The 24141-nt window shown below is 46.9% G+C and overlaps 1 protein-coding gene across 2 annotated transcripts; it reads left to right on the top strand.

Annotated features, from left to right (window-relative positions):
• Window positions 1-1239: 1239 nt before the first annotated feature.
• Window positions 1240-24087, top strand: LOC105695500. Of its 2 annotated transcripts, XM_012417069.2 has the most exons (7): window positions 1243-1639; window positions 10699-11106; window positions 11978-12823; window positions 19808-19893; window positions 20518-20642; window positions 21050-21215; window positions 21351-24087. In XM_012417069.2, exons 2-7 carry the CDS (start codon window positions 11060-11062, stop codon window positions 21590-21592), a joined length of 1512 nt encoding a protein of 503 aa, XP_012272492.1. In that variant the 5' UTR covers window positions 1243-1639; window positions 10699-11059; the 3' UTR covers window positions 21593-24087. The 2 variants fall into 2 exon arrangements, with proteins under 2 accessions (XP_012272481.1, XP_012272492.1); XM_012417058.2 differs by having other exon boundaries at window positions 1240-1639; window positions 21050-24087.
• The last annotated feature ends 54 nt before the right edge of the window (window positions 24088-24141 follow it).

The raw sequence follows: 24141 nt of genomic DNA, 5'->3' as shown, positions 1-24141 counted from the left end.
AGGGATTTTCTCTAGAATGTAATGTTGTAGATCTTCGCTGGATAGCATACAAGGTGTGTTTGACTTCAACCCTGAAGTATTTTAGATATTAGATTTTTTTTTTTTAAAGAAGCGAATGAAAAACATGGTATTGAACTCTATTGTTTTATTTAATTTGCAGGTCCCGTAGACCCCTCGGTATGTTTACTTTATTTCAGGGAGTAGAAGAAATAGCAACGCGTTTCCTTTTGTATTCTGGGATATACCGAGTTTCCTTGTAAAATGGATATTTCAGGCAGGACTCTCGATCCATACACCGTGTACACAGCTTGACTGTAAGGCAGAGGCAAAAATAGTTAGCCTTATTATAGTTGAATTTCCTGACATATGGTTAACCAGGTTCAACTCTACAATGATCAATACCACGTTTTAATCGATTCATGTCCTGGTTTTCCTGGAATCATGCTGAATGTGGGTTAATGGATGCAACCGTTCGATGCCTCCTAACCAAGATTTTCATTGATTTTACGTCAAGAGTTTTTATCGTGTTTTTTCTAATAACTCTTCCAGGTCAACCATGTCGAGGCATGCTAAGTACTGTTACGCAACGTCTCTGATAAAAAGAGATGTATAGATGTTATCACCCGCAACACACATCAAACGTACACGTAAGTAGTATGTACTTACTCTAAGAGTGCCATAAGTTTTGCCTCCGACGCTTGAAACGTATAACGTCTCTTGTCTTTGATATGAAACATCCACAAGATGGTTATAAAATGTTTTCAAACATAAGCAATTGGTAAAATTAAGTCAACACAAAACACCCTATTTACTAACTGATGAATACCTTCCGTAAACACTCAATTTACCAATTTCTTTACAAAACTGAGTATTTATGAAAATGACCATTAAAACGTTATAAACATTATTATCGTAAATAGAATTTGTAGCTTGATTCCTGCCCGGTTTATATTTTCGACCCAACCCTAACTTAATTGTTCATTTTAAGGAATGCATACGAAAACCAATTAAGCTAAAGTGAAGGTAAAATTAGAACGAAAGCGTAAGCCACTTTCGATCTTTCCCAGCGCCCTCTGTCGAGACTCGCGCTCGCGTGAAACAGCCTTAACGCCAAAAAGGGCCCTAAGGCACGCAAACCCCGCTCGCGTAAGGTGGGCTAGCTCGGGTATTTCCGGACGTTTCCGGCTCCCTTCGGCGGCGGCGCGGGAACGCAGGTCGGGGTGCGCGCTCGGCTCTCGACACTTCAACGGTCCCAGTATGGCCCAGTCCGCTGCTTAGCTCGGCTGGAGTCAGACCGTTGCAGTGCGCGCGCAGGTGTCCGCGGTGCGTCGGAGTGCCGTGCCGAGTAGTGGCGAGTGGTGACGAAGAGTGCCGAACGCGGGGCGGCAAGGGTCGCGGGTCGCGCGACGTATAAGCGCGGGTGTTCGGGGTGCGCGCGCACTCGGTCGCGGTCCCGCCGAGGGGTTGGTCGCGCGTCAGCACGTGGCGTCGCCAGTCGGGCCCGAGGGTGTGTGGTGCGCGGGTGCGCGTGTCGGTGCTTCGCCGCGTCGGCCAGCAAGCGCCACCTGGCGGCGGGGAGAGAGACATGCCGCGCCGTGGCGGTTCGGGAACCGAGCCGAGCGCAGGAATGTAGCACGAGGTGAGTCCCCGGGAATTTGCACGGCGCCTTTGCCGCGAGTAGAGTTTTTAGGGCGTTATATTACCCCGTTAATGTAACCGAGAGTATAACCAGAGATTAAATTCTCCACGAATATAGGAGATTCTCGGAGAATCGAATTTTCAATAACATTCAAATTAGTTTCAAGAATTTTGTATATAAGTTGTAAACAAAGAATTCATCAAACCGGAGGAATGTTTCGTTAATTCCAATAATATCGATTCGACTAGGCCTGAAATCAATTCTGTCATAATTGCGTCCAATTTATTCCAGTCTAATTATTCTTCGAATTGATAAATATATTTCTTTGGTTAGGTGAATTCCCATCTCGGGGGTTGAAATTTAAAATGAGATCTACTTCTCCCCGCGGGGAGCCCAGGGGGATTATATTTACAATATATCAACGCGTAATTTATGCGCGCCATATGAGCGTCAGGTCGTAAAACCGTCGGGGGATTTACGAGGTCTATTTCGGAAAACCGTTGACAAGATGTTTGGCTACCTCGGGAAAGCCGGCTCCCTTCGTTCCTCCATTCATCGCCCTTCGTCGAGGGGAGCGAAGAAACGGATCCTCTTTTCATCTTTTTTTTTTTATTTTTTATTTTTTCCCGACCTACGTCGAAGGGACTCGCTTATTATCGCGCCGAATCGGCGAGGAAACGTCTGTGTTGACCACTCGATTCAAGGCCTCGGAATGAATTAATCTTCCCCTTGGTCCAATGCCGCGAGATGGAATGCTTTCGGGGAACTAACGGACAACTGGGATAATATCTCTCTTACGTGTGCGAATCACGAGATCTCCCTTTCCTTCCCCTGGTAGAGGGAGAAAATAAATAAATAAACGTTCCTCCATATTCGTCATTCGTAATTTAAGGTGAAGTGCAACACGTCGAGGAACTTGATCGACGTCGATACAGAAAATTTTTCTAAATGCCTACGTTGCCGACGTTCGTTTTTATATCGACAGCTGGGTCGAATTATATTGGGTATTGTACCAAATGGCATACTCCACCTCTCGTTTTCGTTCAATACATATCAAGAAATCGAAGTAAAACTCCAGAAATCCTCTGGATTCGTGCGTTCTGGGGCCCTAATTGACAATTAAAAAAAAAAAAAAACAGCATTTGGTTCCAAGTATTTCAAAAATGTCTGCTATGAAATTAATGTTCTTATTGTAAAGTTTAAAATGACTGGATTACCCCAGGTTCGGGGAGAGATTTCAGATCCTATCGTAAAGTATCTTTTCGATCCGAGAATATCTTCTTCCTACTTTTTCTTTTTTATATCTCTCTAGAGGGGATTTTTTTATTTTTTTTTCACGGTGCAGGAGAGAATAACCAGTCGCGGTGGAGTGGCCGATATTACAGATCATATGACAGTCCTACATAAGAAAAGGGATACGATCGTCTGGTAGTTGAGTTACACTACTACGGGGAGAAAGAGAGAAACAGAGAGAGAGAGAGTTCACTCGTGGGACCAAGGATCATTCATTTCCATCCTTCTTTACCTTCCACCTATTTCTCTCACATGTTATCAGTGTCTGCCCTGATGAAGGGAACTGCAGCGTTTGGAAACACAGAGACAATGGACTCTCTCGAAAGCACCAAGAAATTGAAAGAAGCCATTTTTTTCGTTTTTTTTTCTTTGTTAATGAAAAAAAATGTTATACTCAGCGTGTACCTACACGTGTCGAGGAGACTCTTGAAGAGACTCGAGTATAGCTCTGTCGCTCCCTCTCTCTCGAGTGCTCTTCCTTTCGAGCACCGAGAGGCATCTTTACCTCGCGAGACCTCTTCCCTCTTCTTTTATTCCTCCCCTTGTCCTCGGGGGAAGGTCTAACACCTCGTGAAATATACGTGCCCTTTTTAAGGTGAAGTGAAACCCCCTTCAAATCAGTCGATTCGAATACAACGCATTTTTTTAAGGGTATTACTTTGACACGTCACTCCTGATCATCTAAGAATTGTCCTGACACATTGAAAATTTGGATTTAAAAAAGAAAATTTTTAACAGCCCAGATCAGAAACAAAATGGCGTCGAGCTCTCATATTTCGATTATATAAATATACAATTATCGAAGGCTCTGATATGAGAAACGAAAGGGTCAGGAGAATTTTACGAGAATTTAGAACATTCTGGTAATCGATATACTCGCATTTGAACGGGATAAAGGCAAAAAAAGTGTTGTATGCGCTTCTATGCCAAAACGATGGTAATACGAGGTCTCGGAGTGAAAATTTAATTCACCTGGAAATCACAGATGGCGCAGGAGGTCCCTCTGCAGTCAATTAGGGCCCCAGAAAGCACGAATCCAGAGGATTTCTGGGGTTTTACTTGGATTTCTTTATAATTATTGTAGGAAAACGACAGGTGGAGTATGCCATTTGGTACAATACCCAATATAATTCCACACAGCTATCGATATAAAAACCAACGTCGGCAACGTAGGCATTTAGGAAAATCTTTATCGACGTCGATCAAGTTCCTCGGCGTGTTTCACTTCACCTTAGCGATCCAGTACAGGTGAAAATAACCGGAATTCTGGTTCATTTACCTGGGCTTTTCTTTCGAGTGCAGTTTCATATGTAGTGGACGTGTGCAGCCGGCAGGGTCCGATTTCATCTCCGAGCCTTGGAGAGAGAGAGAGAGCACTCATTTCCGTTCTGGCTGCGTGCCGGGCGTGTCGCCCTGCAGTTTCGTCGACTCCGGTCGATCGTCCGTTTGCCCTGGAAAAGTGCGATCGGAAAAGAAATCAGGGAGGTCGGCGTAGGGCTGTTCCAGGGTGCATGACCCCTGGGTGCGCACCTATCAGCCTCTTGGTACCGTGCGCTATTTCCGCACACCCGGCTTCCCGTGTATTTCCGTACACCCGCCGAGGTTCTTGCGCCTGAAACGTGAAATTACGGACCGAGCACACTCTTCATGTGCGACGGCCATGTAGCATACGAGAGAGGACGCATAATAGGGAGTGTGGCACCTTCACGTGATTTGAAAGGGTCGATCTATGTATGCGATGTGTAAATGTATTTCTTGAAATTTTTAATGATAATACATACGAGAGAGGACGCATTATAGGGAGTGTGGCACCTTCGCGTGATTTGAAAGGGTCGATCTATGTATGCGAAGTGTAAATGTATTTCTTGAAATTTTTAATGATAATACATACGAGAGAGGACGCATAATAGGGAGTGTGGCACCTTCACGTGATTTGAAAGGGTCGATCTATGTATGCGATGTGTAAATGTATTTCTTGAAATTTTTAATGATAATACATATGAGAGAGGACGCATTATAGGGAGTGTGGCACCTTCACGTGATATGTGCCCATAATTATGAAAGTGGTCTAAGTCGAAATTAAAAAAAAAAAATGAGTTTATCAGTTATTTCACGCCACATTATTTCAAACTAAATTAATTCAATGTAATTTCGAAACAAAAAATATATGACTTAGACCACTTTCATTATTATGGGCACATATGAAAGGGTCAATCTATGCACGCGAAGTGTAAATGTATTCCTTGAAATTTTCAATGATAATACATACGAGAGAGGACGCATAATAGGGAGTGTGGCACCTTCGCGTGATTTGAAAGGGTCGATCTATGTATGCGAAGTGTAAATGTATTTCTTGAAATTTTTAATGATAATACATACAAGAGAGGACGCATAATAGGGAGTGTGGCACCTTCACGTGATATGAAAGGGGTCAATCTATGTACGCGAAGCGTTAAAGTATTTCTTGAAATTTTCTCCAAATTCTGTGCCACGAATTATCTCAAACTTTAACACGTGGTTATGGAGGCCCTAAGGGAGAACCCGATGCTAGTGAAATATCATTTTTCAAAGAAAATACGCATCTTAGTCTGGGATACGGATGAAATTTTGGATTGAAAAAAAAATAATAAATAAATAAATAAAAATTGAAATTTTACCGAGCGTCACGTGCTGTAGTTTGATTTGAAATTACTCGATGCACCCTGTTTGAAGTTAAATTTCATAACACATATTGACGATTTGGTACGTGACACTTTCGTATCAACTCGAACCTCGCTTTTCCTTCGATTGGATGAATGTTTTCTTCCCTTTTCTTTCTTTATTTATTTTTTTCATTAATCTGCTTATTGAACGAAGCATCAGCTAGAACGTCATTAGCGCCACGTCTTCTTTTCGCATTTCGAGTCCTTTTCTCGGTTAGAGTCGAAATCCGTCTCCAGGCGGAGAGCTCCGTCCAAGTGGCGAGTTCGGGGAGAGGAGGAGGAAAAAAAAGAGACTCGGAATGTCCCTAAGGAGGCCGGTCCGTAGCGGAAGGAAGCGCGCGCGAAGTTGGCCGGTGGGTCCGATGGGCCCGGTGGGCCTTGGCGGGGTCCGGCGGGGCCTTGGTGGGGCCTTGGCGGTCCATTGAGGCACCTGCCAAGGTGAGTTCGCCCGGGCCGGCCCGGCGGGTCAGGCAGGCATCTGCCCGAGAGGGAGAGGGAGACCAGAGTTCTCGTATACAGGGTGTTTGCGAAATGGACCTCTCGACCCGTACCACACTTCACCCCTCTCGCTCAATTGGGCAAAAATGACCGGCAAGTTAAGGGGATGGTGAAAGTGGCATCCGAAAGCTCAATCGTTCATAAGACATTTCAACGAACTGGGCGTCTCAAATCGTTTCATACTTTAAATCGTGAATATGGAGACCCTAAATTAGGTCCTGAAACTCGCGAAATTTAATTTTTTATAAACTATTTCTAAAAGTACCTATAAGGAAATTTGAAAAGAATTGGAATTTCATGAGTTTCAGGACCTTCCTTGTAGTCTCCCTATTCACGTTTTAAGGTTTCAAAGTATTCCGTAAATCCAGCTGGGAGAAAAGTTTTATAAACAAAACATTTTCGACGCCACTTTTACATCGCCTTAATATAAATGAGTAAATATTAAATTATATATATTATTTGTCATGTGTAAGGTCTTGCTAAAGATGCCGTCTTTCGTGATCTCTCTCTCTCTCTCTCTTATAATTTTCAGTACTTTAATAACGATGTCAGTTTAAGGAATTCACCCGTGAGGGCATGGGAATTTAGTTGGACCACCTTACAATTACAAGGTTCGCCTTCATTTCGTGAAAAGAACGCTTTCGTAAATGTTTACGGAGTCGGGGGGAGCGAGGTACGCCGTTCGTAATTTCCCGCCAAGGTGCGCGCGGACCCGCGGCCCACGTGGCCCGGCCTCGGCGGCATTCGGGAAGACTCGGGCGGGCTCGGCTCGCCTCGCTGGCCGGCCGGTCTCCTGGCATGCGAGCCAACTGTACCTTGCAACTGTTATCTAGGCAACGACCTTGCCTTCTTCTCTCGTCGCTCGTGCTCCTCTCGGTAACCCGACGAGCCTCGAAAAATCGTTGACCTTGCGGCCGCGCGTAACCGCATCACGCGACCACCCCTGCGGTCGCCGGGGTTGAGGGCGGTGAGGGGGGGACGGGGGGAGGCTCTTCCTTTTTTATCCCTTCGATGAGCCTTGCGAGGCTTCGATCGCCCTGAAATTTATCGTTTTCCCGAGCCTCTCGAGATTGGGATCGAAAGTCGCCCGAAAAATCCCCGGGGAGATATCTGGTTTAGTTGACGAAAGCAGGTTTAACTGATAAAAGCAGGTTTAACTGGCAAAATTTCCGGTGGTTCTAACATAGGACGTGGGCAGTGGCTTAATTTATGACACGCGGAATAAAGGCCTGGTTTTATCAAACTGACCGTGTAAACGGCCGTGTAGCGCCTTGGGACGTTACGTTGGATAAGTGCGTATCGTGTCGTCTTAATGCAACATTGTTTACACTAGCGGTTTGATAAAACCACGCCTTGAAACGTAGGATGTGGGCAGTGGGTTAGTTTACGCACGGACCACTTGGCACGCGGAATAAAGGCCTGGTTTTATCAAACTGACGGTGTAAACGGCCCTGTCGCGCCTTGGGACGTTACGTTAGATAAGTGCGTATCGTGTCGTCTTAATGCAACATTGTTTACACTAGCGGTTTGATAAAACCACACCTTTGAAGATCGATCTTTTTTTTTTTTCACGTGCATTTACGGTTAGAAAGCGAACCTTCCTAATCGGCCGGCTCGAAGTCCCGTGTAACGCGTTTACGTTTTAAGCGGCCATGGCGAAACCCTGTGGAATCGAGCGAACTCCGAGAAATTGGATGAACCGGCTCGCCGTTGGACTTCTACGGCGTCGCGAAACCTTTTACGGCGTATAAGCCCGGGATAATTTCCTCCACCTTTACGGGGGCCTGCGATGCACCTCCACGACTGTGGCTTCCGCACGGAGGAAAAGAATTCACAGCCATGAGGAGGAATTCCATTCGCCGCGACTGACGTTGAACCCTTGAAAAATGAACTGGCAACATTTTTGTCATGTACACGTATAAACGTGAGTCGATCCGTAAACCGAAGATTTGATCGATCGCACGAAATATCGTGATCTATCAGGGCTATTCTCGAGTTCATTCGGATTTTTTTGCGCATGCGAATGGATTCGCGTGAAATGTTTCACGTGGTTGCGAAGTCCCGCCCATTGGTCAACATTTGAATGCCGACTTTTCGCATGCGAATTGAAGATCGTATTGACTCGAGAATGTGTGCAAATAATTCGGTAGATTTCGGTCCGAGGTATTCGATTTGTCGGGCCGAGACATTTTCTAAAATCGAGGGAAACGATTCGATCATCGGACACTTTCCTAACCGATGTATATGGAAATCGTTGCGAATGTTCGTGGAGGTTATGTTAGCTCGTCCGATCGATCCGAAGTATTCGATAAACGGTCGAGAGCGAGCTATGTATGGACGTCAACGGTCGTCCGTTCTTTCCGCCATTTTTCTGACTGACTCGGAATCGCGCGGGAGCACGTGCGAGTAGGCGGCGCGCGCATGCGCGGCCATTGACGTATCTCCGTCTCTCTCGCACTCGCTGCGCCCGACGACGGGCTGCGCCTCCGGAATGCGAGCGGAACCCGTTTCTATGAGTCAAGCCCGGCTATTGACAACAACTCGCGCTAACCTCCGCTACGCCCCCCGGCGTTCTCTCGCTTCTCCGGTAACCTCACTTTTTTTTCTTCTCTTTTTTTTTTCTTTTTTTTTTTCTACGACGGTCGCGCCCACGAGCGAGATCGCGGATCGGCATCGATAGCGAGGCCATAAAGACGCTACGTCGAGGGAAAGATATTACGCGACGCTGGCGCCACCGAACCGCATCGCGACGTAAACACGGAAGCCATAAGAGAGATCCCGAGGCACCCATAAAATCTCGTGTTTTAGAAAGAAGGAAAGAAAGAAAAAAGAAAATAAAAACACATTTTTAAATATCCACGAAGAAATTTTTTCTTTCAATTGAAATATTTCATACGTGTCGGGATCTTGCTCGTGGCCTCCGTGTTTACATTGGAAAGTTTGAAACGAGTCGATGCACCCAGTCCTGACAAGAGTTTCGTTAACGAGGGACCTCTTTGGCGGCACTTTCACCTGTCACCTTAATTGAAATAGGGCGCGGATGTTTCGCAAGGGAATCCCTGCGGAAAAGTCCGAATTGAGCGGGTATCGCGATGACTCGTTTACGTCATCGTGGCTCGCCTGCGTGGGGGGCAGCGGGACGGGAGGGGGTATATAAGGGACCGCGGAGCCGAGTTTCCCGCAGTGCGTGGCCGGACTCGGCCGCGTGCTCGTCGGCACGGATGGTCGGCCGATTCGGGAAGCCGCGTGCCTCTGAGCGGATGGCTCGGGAACTTTCCCGGACCAGTTCTGCGGCGACTGCGAAGCTCCCTGGGAGTCGGAAAGAGGGGGGGATTCCGAGGGAGGGGAAGAGGCGCGGGAAAAGTCAAGGTTCACGGAAGTCGAGCGTTTTTCCAGAGGACAGTCTCGATGCCAGTGGCGTTGCTACTGTAGGGAATTTTCTTATTGTCGGTTTAAATGAGAGGTCAGGGTAACCAATCTCTTGGAAGGGTTGGTTATGATTTACATGATCGAGACAATTTAATCGATGGGATTTCGTTGAGAAGATCCACGGGTAAATGTTTGGTAGGAATATTTGGTCCACCCTGAGACAAAAAGAAAATAAAAATGTTATCGAATCAAAGAAATGTTTCTTTGAATGGTATCGGAGGAACATCTTGTTAACCCCTTAACACGTTCCGTGCCAAGCCCTTTTTTGCCTGATTTGTCGTTCAGGCCATTTGATATTTTGACTAAAGATTGATATAGTATCACACAGTATTTCATTATATCATCAATCCATAGGCAGTTATCTTGTTTAGAGTAGTTAGTATCTTGTTTAGGGTATAATATATTTTACAGAATAAAATTTGTCATAAACGTATGCTTTCAGCGCATTTTAACAAATTTGAAAAGAATTGAAATTTCATGAGTTTCAGGACCTTCCTTATAGTCTCCCTATTCACGTTGTAGTTTCAAACTATTCGGTAAACCGAGTTGGGAGAAAAGTTTTGTAAACATTGACTGCAGAGGGACCCCCTGCGCCATCTGTGATTTCCAGGTCAATTAAATTTTTACTCCGAGACCTCGTATTCCCATCGTTTTGGCATAGAAGCGCATACAACACTTTTTTTGCCTTTATCCCGTTCTAATGCGAGTTTATCGATTACCAGAGTGTTCTAAATTCTCGTAAAATTGTCCTGACCCTTTCGTTTCTCATATCAGAGCCTACGATAATTGTATATTTATATAATCGAAACATGAGAGCTCGACGCCATTTTGTTTCTGGTCTGAGCTGAGTTAAAGAACTTTATGAAAAAATCCAAATTTTCAATGTGTCAGGACAATTCTTAGATGATCAGGAGTGACGTGTCAAAGTCTCGGACAGTTTGGTCCAATACCCTTAAAAAAAAGTTGATTAGAATCGACTGATTTGAAGGGGGTTTCACTTCACCTTAAAGCTCAAGGGGAACGTGAAAGTCGCACCCGGACAGTTTGGTCCAATAAACCCTTAAAAAAAAGTTGATTAGAATCGACTGATTTGAAGGGGGTTTCACTTCACCTTAACGAGTCGATTTTCCGTTCCAGGAGGGGGCTCGAGAGGCCCGGAGCTATGCGGGCCCCGGCTCGAGGTGGATCGTCGGTTCCCGTGGCGAGCAGTCCCGAGGTCGAGGTCCTTAGTCGGAGCAGATCCTAGGCGGAGCCGCGGAGGCGCGGAGGGTCGTCCAGGGCGCCATGCGCCGCAAGGCGGAGCTGGTGTGCACCAACTCCCTGAGCCCTGGACCCTGAAGAGACCCGGCTCGAAGCGAGGCGTCGAGGCGGTGATTGGGTCGTCCCCGGGCGACCCGCCCGGGCGGAGCGATGTGAAGGTGGGCCCGAGGACTCGCCGGGCCCTACGCGGAGACTTGCCGGGGACTTGCCTGGGACCAGTCGGAGACAGGACCCAGGGATGCTGAAGCACATTTCGACGGGGCAGCCGTCTTCGGGGGGCTCCAGGTAGGGTTGAAAAATCAGAGGGGTCGTTACCTCTGGAAATCCTGGATTTTAAGGGGATGTGAAACACGTCGAGGAACTTGATCGACCTCGATAAAGATGATTTTTCTAAATCCCTACGTTGCCGACGTTGGTTTTTATATCGACAGCTGGGTCGAATTATATTGGGCATTGTACCAAATGGCATACTCCACCTGTCGTTTTCGTACAGTAATTATAAAGAAATCGAAGTAAAACTCCAGAAATCCTCTGGATTCGTGCTTTCTGGGGCCCTAATTGACTGCAGAGGGACCCCCTGCGCCATCTGTGATTTCCAGGTCAATTAAATTTTCACTCCGAGACCTCGTATTACCATCGTTTTGGCATAGAAGCGCATAAAACGCCTTTTTTACCTTTATCCCGTTCAAATGCGAGTTTATCCATTACCAGGGGGTTCTAAATTCTTGTAAAATTGTCCTGACCCTTTAGTTTATCATATCGGACACTTCGATAATTGTACATCGATCGAAATATGAGAGCTGGACGCCATTTAGTTTCTTGTCTGGGGTGAGTTAAACATTTTTTTTGAAAAATCCAAATTTTCAATGTGTCAGGACAATTCTTAGACGACCAGGAGTGATGTGTCAAAGTTTGGGACAGTTTGGTCCAATACCCTTAAAAAAAAGTGTATTAGAATCGACTGATTTGAAGGGTGTTTCACTTCGCTTTAAGGTGATGCGAAACTCCCAGGGCGATTCGAGTGAGACACTATTTAGAAGAATTCCTTTTTACCGACTTCGATGAAATGTCTCCCCGTGTTTCACTCCACCGTAATTTCTCACAATTTCCCGACTGAAAGAGGAAGCTTTGGATAAATTTCGTCGGTTGTCCCCAGCTCCAGGCACCACCACTACCCGGAGTACCAGGGGAGCGGGGTGGGCGGGCTGCACCACCAGCACCACGGGCTGCAGGAGCACCTCCACCAGCACTACCCCAGTCGGGGCCCGGTGCGGCCCGGCAGCGACGTCTACGACTCGGTGATCCACTCGGGACCTAGGGGCCCCCCGGGTGCCCACCACCCCGCGACGACGACGCCGTCTTCGGGCCACCGACACCCCTTGACGCACTCTCAGCTGAGCGTCAACAACCTCTCGCAGCGACTCAACCACTCGCACGCCCTGAACCTGTCGACGTTGTCCACGTCGAAGCACTCGGTGAACAGCGTCAGCCCCGTGGCGGGGCCCGTCGCGACGGGCCCCGGCCACGTGCAGGCCCTGGACCGTTCCAAGGCCAACGGGGGCCTGGACATCTCGAGACTCTCCAGGTTACCGAGCCAGGCGACTCCCTCGCCGGCGCCCCTGGCGGCTGCCGTCCTGGTCCCTGGGGCCGCCGGCCCGGGCCACCCCGTCCCGCCCACTCTCGACGCCTCCTGGTCGTGCACCCTCTCTAGGAGGGACCGCGCCCAGGAGGCAGGGGTCAGGGAGATGCTCACCTCCCTGGGACTCCTGTGCCTGGTGTCTCTTCTCCTGGCTCTCCTATCCCTCACCTTCCTCCTCAAGATCTCCCCGCTCACCGTCACGCCTAGCAGCCTCATCAGCCCCGAGGAGTACGCCATCGTCTACGAGGTTACCCTGGCGTTGTGCGCCCTGGCGCTCTCCCTCAACCTCTGCTGTCTACTTGTCTGCGCCATCCAGTTCCTCTTCACCGTCAAGCTCGTCAAGTCCTCCTATCAGGGGCATCGGTAATATCTCTTTCTCTATATTTATATTTATATCTATATATCTATATCTATATCTATATCTATATCTATATCTATATACAACAACGGCGAAATATTTATTATACATTTATCCAAACTGGGTGAATCGAGTATTTTCAAACTTTAACACATGAGGAGGTCCTAACGAAGGTCTTAGACTCGGGTAATTTCATTCATATCTATATCTATATATATATATCAATATATATATATGTTAACGTGAATGACCGAAATTGGAGAATGTCGACTTTCACCGGTGAATGTCAACAGATACCAAATACGTCGGTGAAAGATCGAATATTTCATTACATTGTTGTACATTCGGACCCTCTCCAGTGTGTGTCAACATCACACACCGGTGAATGTCAACATTTACCGGTGTAAGTCACAAATAAGGGTATTTAGCAAATGTTTCGGACATACACGAAGCGACTATGTGAATGTTGACATTCACCGGTAAAAGTCGACATTCTTCAGATTTCGGTGTTTCACTGTAACATATATACAACAACGGCGAAATATTTATTATACATTTATCCAAACTGGGTGAACCGAATATTTTCAAACTGTAACACACGAGGAGGTCCTAACGAAGGTCTTAAACTCGCTAAATTTCATTTTTTGGGACAAACCTCCTTTTTGGTCGGGGTAAATACATTTTTTATTTATTTATTTTTTTTTCATTCGGAAAATCAGATTTCGCGAGGCCGAGGTTAACCGAGTCCGGCCGATGTTGGCCGAGGGTCCTACGGTGGGCCCGCTTCGATTTTTCCGCATCGGCGAGCCCCCTTCGGATTAAGCGGGGACGATGCTTCCGATCGCGGCCGTTGACATCGGCCGGATTATTCGTATCGGTGCGGACCCGGTCGATGCGTGTTCGGAACTGTCGGCTTCGCCGAGCGACGCGTGTCGCCGTGTGCGTCGGGCCCTGCTCCGAACTGCTGGCTCTCCTCCGATCGGTCCCCGCCAATTCCTCGTGATTAATGAACCAAACGGAAAGGGGCACGGAATTCGGTTCGGTTATTTTTCAATTTTAACCCACCCGACACGGGGACCAATTAAAACCACCCTCCCTCCCCCCGATGTCCCGCGAAATGCGCGCGAAACCGGCCCTTTTTCAAACTTGGAACGAGGAATATTTCCCACCCCTCCTTATTTTTTTTTTAAATCATGTAATTGTTTTTATCGTCATTGTTATATAACAGTATTTCACAGATTTTGACGAGGGTGGCTTGTTTGGTTTGTATTTATTTATTTATTTTCTTTACCGACAACTGCAGTTAGAAGCCGTTTCTAAATAATAGGGTTTACCCTTCCACTTTTATGTAACAAATGTTTGAAACGATTCGGTGCATCCGGCTCGGAGAAATGTTTAATAAGTCATTTCAGGCCACTTACTGGACTAGAACCAAAATTACATTTTTTTTTCTTTTTTTTTGGGAGGGGAAATGAAATTTCACGAGCGTCGCGTTCTTCCTTAGGGCTTCAATGAGCACTTATGTAATCTATAAAACGTCAAACTATATATATATAGAATGACCCTTTCGTAGCGCCTTAAGGCGGGTTCTCGCGGATGCGAATCGTTTCCGCGGTGGGTCCTCCTTTTGCCGGCCACTTTGAGGATATCCGCCGATAATAACGAATCTCGGGGATTTTCGAGCCGTCTAATTGAGATCATCCTCCACTCGCGTCGTTCCCAGTCGCCCATGCGTGCCCTGCGTGTGCGAGAACGAGAGCGGAGAGAGAGAGAAAGAGAGGGAAAGAGAGAGGCCAACCTCGAGAAGGCGGTGCGTGCAAGTGTACGAGGCGATGCACGTCTAGATTGACACCGTGCACTCGGGTGTTCTTCTCACGGGCCACGGACCGGCCAGGGCGAGGAGATCTCGTGACCTGCGTGGTTCGGGGTCGAGAGTTCACCAAAAGGGACGTAAAAAAAGTCCCCGCAGAGATCGGGGCAAAAACGCGGAGGCGCGCCGATCCAAGATGGCGGATGGCCCTCGCCGATCCAAGATGGCGGACAGTTGGAAAAAATAGTTTGGTACACTTCTCTCGAAACCTTGACGTCTTGCAATTAGATTATGCCGTCGGTTGGAATTCATTCGGAATTGTGAAGAACATCCTTACGGAAGTGGAAGTGGATATTGAGAACGAATGAAATTCGAAGAGTCCCCGGTTAATCGAGTGGGAGGTGTGAGGTGGAGGGCGCACTTTAAAGGTAACGTAATATGAGGTTTTTGCGAGATCAATTGCGAGGTGACACTTTTCGATTGATGTGGCGTGTTATTTACACGTTGCTTTGTATATTGGGGCTTTGAGCGGAGCTTTTAATTCGGTTTAATACGTCGTGGAGAATGATTAAGTATCCGAGGTAGGATGATATCGATTCAAGATGGCGGACCCTCGGCACTAAGCGTTAAGTGGATCCTAGAAAGTGACGCGTTTGTGCCACACGGCGAAACTGTCGTTAGTTCTCCGTGCACTGCTCGTTTAGTTATATCCTCGTAATCGGTTTTCGATGATTCCTTCTCCCCTTCCGCTCGGGGACCGGTCTTGCGCAACCGAGTCGTGGAATTTCGGTGCCGCGACCGCGGGCCAGCTGTAAAGAACTCGAATGCTGTAAATCGACCGGCATTCCTGGGCCTCGAATCATTCCGCCTCGACATTCGGGGAAACCTAATGACTCGATCAGATCCGCCGGTCGACTCCATCTGGCCCTTCGATTTGCTCGTTTACGCGGATACACTCAACGCTCTATACGATATGGACATTCAAGGTTCAACGGATGTATAAGTAACGTCCGATAACACGGTAGTATAAAAAGAGAAGGAAGGAAGAAACGCCACTCGTATGCTCGATGCTCCATACGGTATGAAAATTCAAGATTCAATGGATTTACAAATAACGTTTATACGGGAGCTTCAAAATGGAATATAGGAAGAAACGTCGCTCGTACGCTCGACGCTCTATACGAGATGTGAATTCAAGATTCAATGGATTTACAAATAACGTTTATACGGGAGCTTCAAAATAGAATATAGGAAGAAACGTCGCTCGTACGCTCGACGCTCTATACGAGATGTGAATTCAAGGTTGAACGGATTTACAAATCAAGTCCGTTTATATAGGAATGTTGTAAGGGAAGAGAATTAACAAATAACGTTTATACGGGAGCTTCAAAATAAAATATAGGAAGAGACTTCGCTCGACGCTCTATACGAGATGTGAATTCAAGGTTCAACGGATTTACAAATCACGTCCGTTTATATAGGAATGTTGTAAGAGAAGAGGATTTACAAATAACGTTTATACGGGAGGTTCAAAATAGAATAAAGGAAGAGACTTCGCTCGACGCTCTATACGAGATGTGAATTCAAGGTTCAACGGATTTACAAATCACGTCCGTTTATATAGGAACGTCGCAAGGGAAGAGGATTTACAAATAACGTTTATACGGGATATATGAATAAAGGTTCTCAATACGATTAAAGGTTCTCTACGGATTTACAGATAACGTTTATACGGGAGCTTCAAAATGGAATAAAGGAAGAGACTTCGCTCGACGCTCTATACGAGATGTGAATTCAAGGTTCAACGGATTTACAAATCACGTCCGTTTATACAGGAACGTCGTAAGGGAAGAAAGAAACGCCCTCGAGTACTCGAAGGTTGAAAAGGGATTATCTCCCGGTTTCGAGGTTTGCTCTCATGGGGCCGCTTAGGAGTTTCCCACGACCTCCGACCAGCGGGGAGCCATAAATCGCAAGGACCTCCCTAATTGCGCCGGTACGTACCCGATGGACCGAGAGGACCGGACAGGAACCTTCGTTTCGCGTTCCGGTTCGTTCCCCGGTTTGTCTGGGGCCACGGAGGGACCTTCTAGACTTCCCCGTTTCAATGCACTCGGAACTCCTCCGACCTTTCAAAGGGAGGATGTGCCTTAATGTGCAGGAACTTCCGCCTTGCATGGCAACCGTGTTTTGCCTGCAGGTGCAGGGATCCACATGAGAAAACAATTAGAAGCCTCGCTTCCGTTTCGCGAGGAAATACCTCGCGGTTATTACGCGAGACGAGACATCTCGTTTGTGGAGAAAAACGGAGAGCCAACGTAACTTTATGCGCGTAGAGCTAAAAGTGGACCTCGGATCTAGGAGTTCCACTTTCCCCGTCGTATAGTGGAACTCTTTTTTCCTCTCTTTGACAAGACCGCCGCGCGAAGCGCTGCGGTCGCGCGTGGATGTCCCGTAGATATTTGAAAACTAATTGGATTAACGATGAGTTTATAATAGATCGACGGCTAGAAGGGTTCGGTATTCAATTCTCATGAGGTAATGACATGCTTTCTGGGGCCCTAATTGACTGCAAAGAGACCCCCTGCGCCATCTGTGATTTTCAGGTAAATTAAATTTTCACTCCGACACCTCGTATTCCCATCGTTTTGGCATAGAAGCACATACAACACTTTTTTTTAGCCTTTTTCCCGTTCAAATGCGAGTTTATCGATTGCCAGAGTGTTCCAAATTGTCGTAAAATTGTCCTGACCCTTTCGATTCTCATATCAGAACCTTCGATAATTGTATATTGATCGAAATATGAGCGCCCGACGCCATTTTAGTTCTGCTCTGGGCTGCGTTAACAAATTTTTATACAAAAATCTAAATTTTCAATGTGTCAGGACAATTCTTAGATGCGCCAGTTTGGTCCAACACCCTTAAAAAAAAAAGTGTTGTATTCGAATTGACTGATTTGAAGGGGTTTCACTTCACCTTAAGGGAGCGAAATTGCCGTAATTGGCGGAAGACAAGATGGCGGCGGCCAGGCGTCGCGGCTCGCGAGTTCGACGGAGGATATTTCCGGACGGGCGGCGCATCTTTGTCGAAACGCCACACCCTTGGACCAGGCATGCGTGGCACCGCTCGAAAAGACGAATGGCCCTCGAGAGATGCCGGACATATTCGCGGCACGACAGAAACCGGGCCCGGCGACCTGGAGGGTCGCCATTTTGGGGAAACGCCCGGGAAAAAGTCGATGCCAGAGGGCCTACCCGAGGCCCGCGAGATGGCAGATGGCGGATGATGCCGAAATGGATCTGCTTTTTCTTCGAACGGACCGCTTTAAGGGCCGTATACGTCCACCGCGATTGCGCATCAAAAGGAATTGTCTTTGCTCGAAAAACGAGGCCCATTTTAAATCGTCAGGAGATACGTCCTGTATCCAGGAAACGTTTGGTTAAGGTGATGCGAAAGTGGCGTCGAAGAGGTTTTGTATATAAAACTTTTCTTCAATAGTTTGACACGTTACTACGTGAATAGGGAGACTATAAGGAAGGTCCTGAAACTCATGAAATTTCAATCCTTTTCAAATTGGTTTATAGGTATTTTAAAAATCGTTAGTAAAAAATGAAGTTTCGCGAATTTCAGGACCTACCTTAGGGTCTCCATATTCACGTTTTAAAGTATGAAACGATTTGAGACACCCAGATCGGAGAAAAGTTTCATAAACGAGACCTCTTGGGTGCCCCTTTCACCTCACCTTAAGGGCTCGCTCATTGTGCCCATGTTAATCAATCGAGGGACGAGAGTAGAACCCCATTCGGCACGGCTAAGGAGTTTCGGGTGTTGGGTACCGGGAACAGGTGCGGAGGGACCGCGCCGAAACGGCCGCCGTCTTGTCGTAAAGACCGGTGCGTCTCTTCGAGACCGGACATCGGGTTCCCGGTCGGGCCGAAACTCCTTATAAACACCTGAAATGCAAGAGACACACCTCAGGTGGCTCCTGGGGCGAACACCTGTTAGACGAAAGGCAGCTGAGGGCTAGCCAGGTGTCGCTAGTCGGTTCCGAAATTCTCCCAGTTCCACGTTTCGTTAAGGTGACGTGAAAGTGGCGCCGAAGAGGTTTCGTTTATAAAACTTATCTCTCAATTCGGTTTACCGAATAGTTTGAAACTTTACACCGTGAATAGAGAGAGACTATAAGGAAGGCCCTGAAACTCGTGAAAATTCATTGAATGCCTCCATGGCGTTGCGATGATTCACCATTAAACATCTCCGAAACCCCTGGAAGATAAATTCCTATTAGAAACCGCGACCATCAAATAGCCGTAACGTTCTCGACAATGTTATAATGAACATTTTGTGATAATGTAAAAACCCTAGGTACTGTACGTTCCCAGTTGGATCAAAATCGGATGAGAGAACTCACGTGGGATGAATGTGTGAAAAGTGAGCCTCGCCCGAGGTACAGAATCGACCTCCAGGGTTCCTCTTCTTCGAGTGGAGGCGAGGTGACCCAAGACTGGTCTCCGCCTCGTCAAGCTCCACGTCGGTCTCTCTCGAGGTTGATACCGCAAAAACTTGTAGAACTTAACCTACGTGCCAGGTTTTAATGAGGTTCATGTGTAGCAGAGGCCACCAGGAATTCCCACGATGCCAATGGGCCATACCACCCCCGGAGGTCGGCGACCCGTTTCAACGACGAACCTCCTCTCGGAATTATGCGGAGGAATCCCGTCTGAAATCATGTCGATAGCCCCTAATCGTAGATTCTGATAAACGCCGTGAGGTCAGCGATACTAAATCCCCGGGACTGCTCAAGGCGGAGCCGCCATTGCAAATCTCCCTATAAAGCCTCCCGGGGTAAACCAACATTTTTACCTTTTTCCTCGCCAATCTTGACGCAAACGAAGCATCGAGCGAGTTCCACATCCCATTTGGATGATTCTATAACATGTATACCGGTGTAAACACAAGTCCTGGGCCTTTGGACCCTAATTTTGTGAGAAAGATTAGTGAAATTGATCACCTTCGTAGGAACGAAAAAGGAGCGATGGCCGGGTTGTAGTTACCGTGGCCGCGCGAGGGCAGCACTCGCGTTTCGCGTCGTTCTTCTTCGGGCTTCGATCTGTAAAATACACTCTTGCGCATTTACACGTCCATCGGATGAGCGATAACGTCTGTCCTCTTGTTTCAGGACGAACAAATACCTGCAGAAGTCGTCCATCAGCCGAGTTTGCGCCGTCGGAGGGTTCTTCATTAGCATTCCGGTGTTCCTGACTGGTGAGACCTTATCCTTCATCTGAGACCTCCTTTCGGGAGCCACCCCGGTTACATTAAATACGCGGAATTGGTCGGGCAACCTTCTGCGATCGGTCGTGGCCCGGGGGCCAGGTGTCGCGCCTGGTTTGAGTAAGTGGTTTGGCCACTCCTCGGGACGCCATCTTGAGAGCCGCGTTTTCTCTGGGCCGCGGCGCATGCGCGGCCATCGACGGCTAATTATTAACGGCCCAACGGCGAACTCGGCATCGCGTGATTTATCGCCGAGGCTTGGCAGCACCGTCGACGGAAGGATGGATCACCTATTCGAAAACGTAAATCAAACCGTTTAGGTTATCCCCGACGTTCCTTTCCGAGGCACCCTGAACCGTGCTACACCCCTAGATGGCAACGCCATCTATGCGCGTCGCCCCTCTATATGAACTACTAGGGAATCCCCATTCTATCCGTGATAGCGCTAGTAAGAGATAACCTTTTCCCTTGCTGTATTGCCGCAAAACTTCACCTTCACGATAGGTATCTATTTTTATTTCGCCGCGTGAGACGTTCCGTAATGCAGCATGTGGAAAGGTAGCTTTACAAAAAGTACAGGTTATAATCCATATTACATTGTATTTCTCTGTCCAGGTATGATACTGTACACCTTCATCCAATTTCATTCGACGCCTGCCATCGTGACATCGGTCTTCATCGGCTTGGGAATCTTGTTCTGCGGTTGCGCCATGGTCCACAATGTCTTCGTGTGGCAAAGGGTGAGTTCCTAAACGGAGTACCTATTCAGAGTAGAACCACGATGCAAAGGAGTCAAGGTATACGTTCCCACGGAGGGGTCTTATTTTTCACTGAAAAACGCCACCACTCTGTGTGTGCGCTTATATCGAAATGATATTTATAAATCCTTTAATCGGTTCCTCCTTTTAATTGTAACGTTAACCTCAGAACTACCGAGCCCAATCAAGATCACTGTTAAGTGGCCCACCACAGTATAAAAAAAAATCCGCCGGTAGTTCTAGCGTTAATAAGTCCTCCGTGCTTATAAATTAAAATAATAAATATATAAATATATAATAAATATATTTGGGTTGGTGGAAACGTAACATTGTCATGAAAAGCACAAAGACCACGAAGTCGTTGAAATGAATACGTGACGTCGTTCCAGGAGAAGACGAACGCGATAAAGGAGCTGGCGCGCGAACAGTGCGAAGCAGCGGCGCAGCTTCAGCGGCAGCACCAGCAACTACAGCAGCTGCAGCAACAGCAGTCCCAGCAACCGAGGCCGAGCCTGTCGCTCCACCATGGAGTCTGCGCCCCGAAGATCGCGATCGGTTCGTTGGTTCCCTCCTCTCACCCTAGCGCCGTGCCGTCCTCTGGCGGGCGTGGCGCGCATTACCATCACCATGACCACCGCCACCACCGGCACGCGTCCCCAATGTCATCCCCTCTTCTTGTTTCGCCGGCAGCACCCCTAGTGGCGACCCACGGACACCAGGTCCACGCCGGTTCGCACCGGAACGTCGCTACGCCGACGACGCCGGCCGAAGGCACGCCCCCCAGTCCTGCCAACACCAGCAAGTTGAACAGGTCCCACTATCTGCCGCGAGAGGCCACCGGCAGCGTCAGCCCCGGACTGCCGGCGGCGACCTTGGACCTGAGCAGTGCTGCCACCACCAACAGTCCCCACGAACTCTCAACCCTCGTTTAACCTCTTCCCCGTCGACTAGTCCCCTCGTCTCGCTATGCTATTTATTATGATTGCGTATCCGTCGTACTCGAAATCCGGGATTTATCGGGTCCAAGCCTAGTAATGCCCGGACCTGATAAATCCCGGATTGAGGAGTACGACGGAGACGTAGACAATGATTTCACTCTGCCGTTGAAGCCGTTAAGGGGATGCGAAAGTGGCATCCGAGAGATCAATCGATTTTTAAACGATTCAAGTTTTGTGAGTGTCGGAACCTTCTTCGCTGCCTTCATATTCACGTGGTGATGTTTGAAACGATTCGGTACAACCTGTTCGGAGGGAAGTTTCATAGACGAGAGGCCTGTGTCGCCACTTCCGCATCACCTTAAGGTGTAGTGAAACACGTCGGGAAATTTCGTTGTTTCGTTTAATTGATGTCGGTGATTCCTATCGTGCATTCGGACTCTTGCCATAATCTAGTATTGATGCGAGTTAAGAAAAAGTATTCGGCGATGAAAGGAGAGGAACGAGGAGAGTCGCGACCGTCGCGGTCTCGTTGGATCATGTCGTATATATATTTATTTATTAATCGAAGAGATGAATTACGGGATGGCGACTCGTGTCTTGCCTTGTTATTTAAACGATAAGAGTCAAGTGTTCTTGAGAGACTTTGTACGATTTTAAGCGAGACACATAGTTTCTCTCTTTTTTTTTTTCTCGTTTAGGACGGTAATTTAGAGCGTAGAGTTACAATTAGGCCTAAGAGAGATTAAGTTTAACTGCAAATCTAATATAAATAGAAATGTTTTATACTGAGGTGCGCAGTCGATTGCGCGCTTCGTACACGTTGCGTACTTAGAGAGAGTGAGTGAGTGTGTTTGTGTGTGGTGAAAGAGTGAGAGAGAAAAGTGGGTGAGATTGTCGAGAAAAGAAAGAGGAGGCTCGATTTATTATGTTCCTTAAGGTTGACAAGGAACGAGAACAAAATCCATGTACAAAGAAGGCTATTGATAAGATTAGAGTGGGATTGATGTCCCTCGACAGTTGCTTTGAACCCTTTTCTTTTTTTTTTCTTTTTTTTTCCAAGTAACGCGGAGACACGTCGCTGAAACGTTTTTAACGGGAGATTAAATCCGTTTGTTAGTGCCTTAGAATGTTTAGAGGGTGAGCAAAAACCTCACGAAATGAGAATCTCTCTTTTTTTTTTATTATCATTAATATTAGTAAGATCAACAAGATCTTTTTACGATCGCATTGAGATTCGGTTTTTGGCTAAAATTTCATACGGGGGAGATATGGAGATGTCGGTGTAAAGTGAATGTCGATTTTTGGTCCAGATTTTTATATATGTATATCTCTAGTATCTACTTATAGGAACGAGAAACCCACAGACTGATATCAGCAGCCTATAGCCTTTTATAGAGGGTGACTCAGAATTTCCATACTCTGCGAAAGATCACAACGGATATGAGTTTTAACATGCCGAATATATCCTGATCGAGATTCTAATTGGAGGTCGAAATAGGAGTCAAAGTAAGAGAGATCAATTAATAGTACACGCGATACTTTGCGTAACAAAGCATGGTTTGAGCGGCTTTTTGCACAGCACTGTAGTACAGTTGGATTAAGATAATGATACAGTTCGCATACTATTATTGCTCTAAAAATGCAACGTACCCTGAACTAAAATAATAGTACGGTTGCCAAAACTGGCTCCGTCACAGGAAGGTCAATTTTAGGTACCAAGGCAGTCGCGAAAAGACGTGTAAATCATGCTTGCGTTACATAAAACAATAAAAATAGACAGACTAGGTCAATCGACCTGGAAGTGGAACTCTGAATCGCCCTGTATAGACGCGATGCTCCGCGGACTTTTATACGTGTCTTTGGGACGTTTGTATCTAACGAATCTTTTCCAGATTTCTACGAGGAGTGCGAAGTAAAGCAAGGAGAGAGAAAGAGAGAGGAGATTCTACCCTGTGTAAATAGTTCTTATTTATTAACGCGACCAGCAGGGCAACGAGAAATGTTGCAGAGCTGCGACGCCCTGTACAGTAAATTCCTCTAGCTGATAAAACAGTTTACCTATATCCGCGGAGATGGAACGTGCAAACGATATCCAAAGAACGTCCGACGTCCATGCTCGACCGGGTGCACTCGAGATTTCTTTTTTTTTTTCTATCGTTTCCTCTTTTTCTTTTATTTTTTTGTTCCTTACATCTCCTTTGTCCGTAAGCATCCATTGCACTCGTAGATTGTTCGACATAACCTAAACGTGAAAGTGCGTCACTTGACATTAACCGGCGTTCTGTCGTACTACAATCCCTCGTTATCGAAGGTATTTTGTTTCCAAGATAGGATAGTCTATATAAATGAAAAGAAATTAAAAGCTGAGGAAAGCTAGTTCGACAACGAGGGATGCCATTGTACAACTCAAAGCGGCCTTTGACAGTTAAATTTAAGGATAAACTTTTTATTGTTAAGAGACCGTAACAATAAAGAGATGTGAAATTAAAGCTTCGGGTGATGATCTTAGCTGGTACTGTCGCTAGTCTATGAAATGATAAGAT

This window comes from Orussus abietinus, unplaced genomic scaffold (genome assembly GCF_000612105.2).
Source record: "Orussus abietinus isolate OABI.00-Male unplaced genomic scaffold, Oabi_2.0 scaffold69, whole genome shotgun sequence".
Taxonomy (NCBI): domain Eukaryota; kingdom Metazoa; phylum Arthropoda; class Insecta; order Hymenoptera; family Orussidae; genus Orussus; species Orussus abietinus.
The sequence above is the reverse complement of the archived record's forward strand: the minus strand, read 5'-3'. Positions and strand labels throughout refer to the sequence as shown.

Excerpts from the sequence above, each read along its gene's own strand:
- LOC105695500 (XM_012417058.2), top strand. The coding sequence starts at position 11,060 with ATGCTGAAGCACATTTCGACGGGGCAGCCGTCTTCGGGGGGCTCCAG. Across the intron at positions 12,824-19,807 it reads TCCTCCTATCAGGGGCATCG|GACGAACAAATACCTGCAGA; the intron begins GTAATATCTCTT and ends CTCTTGTTTCAG. Across the intron at positions 20,643-21,049 it reads ATGTCTTCGTGTGGCAAAGG|GAGAAGACGAACGCGATAAA; the intron begins GTGAGTTCCTAA and ends ACGTCGTTCCAG.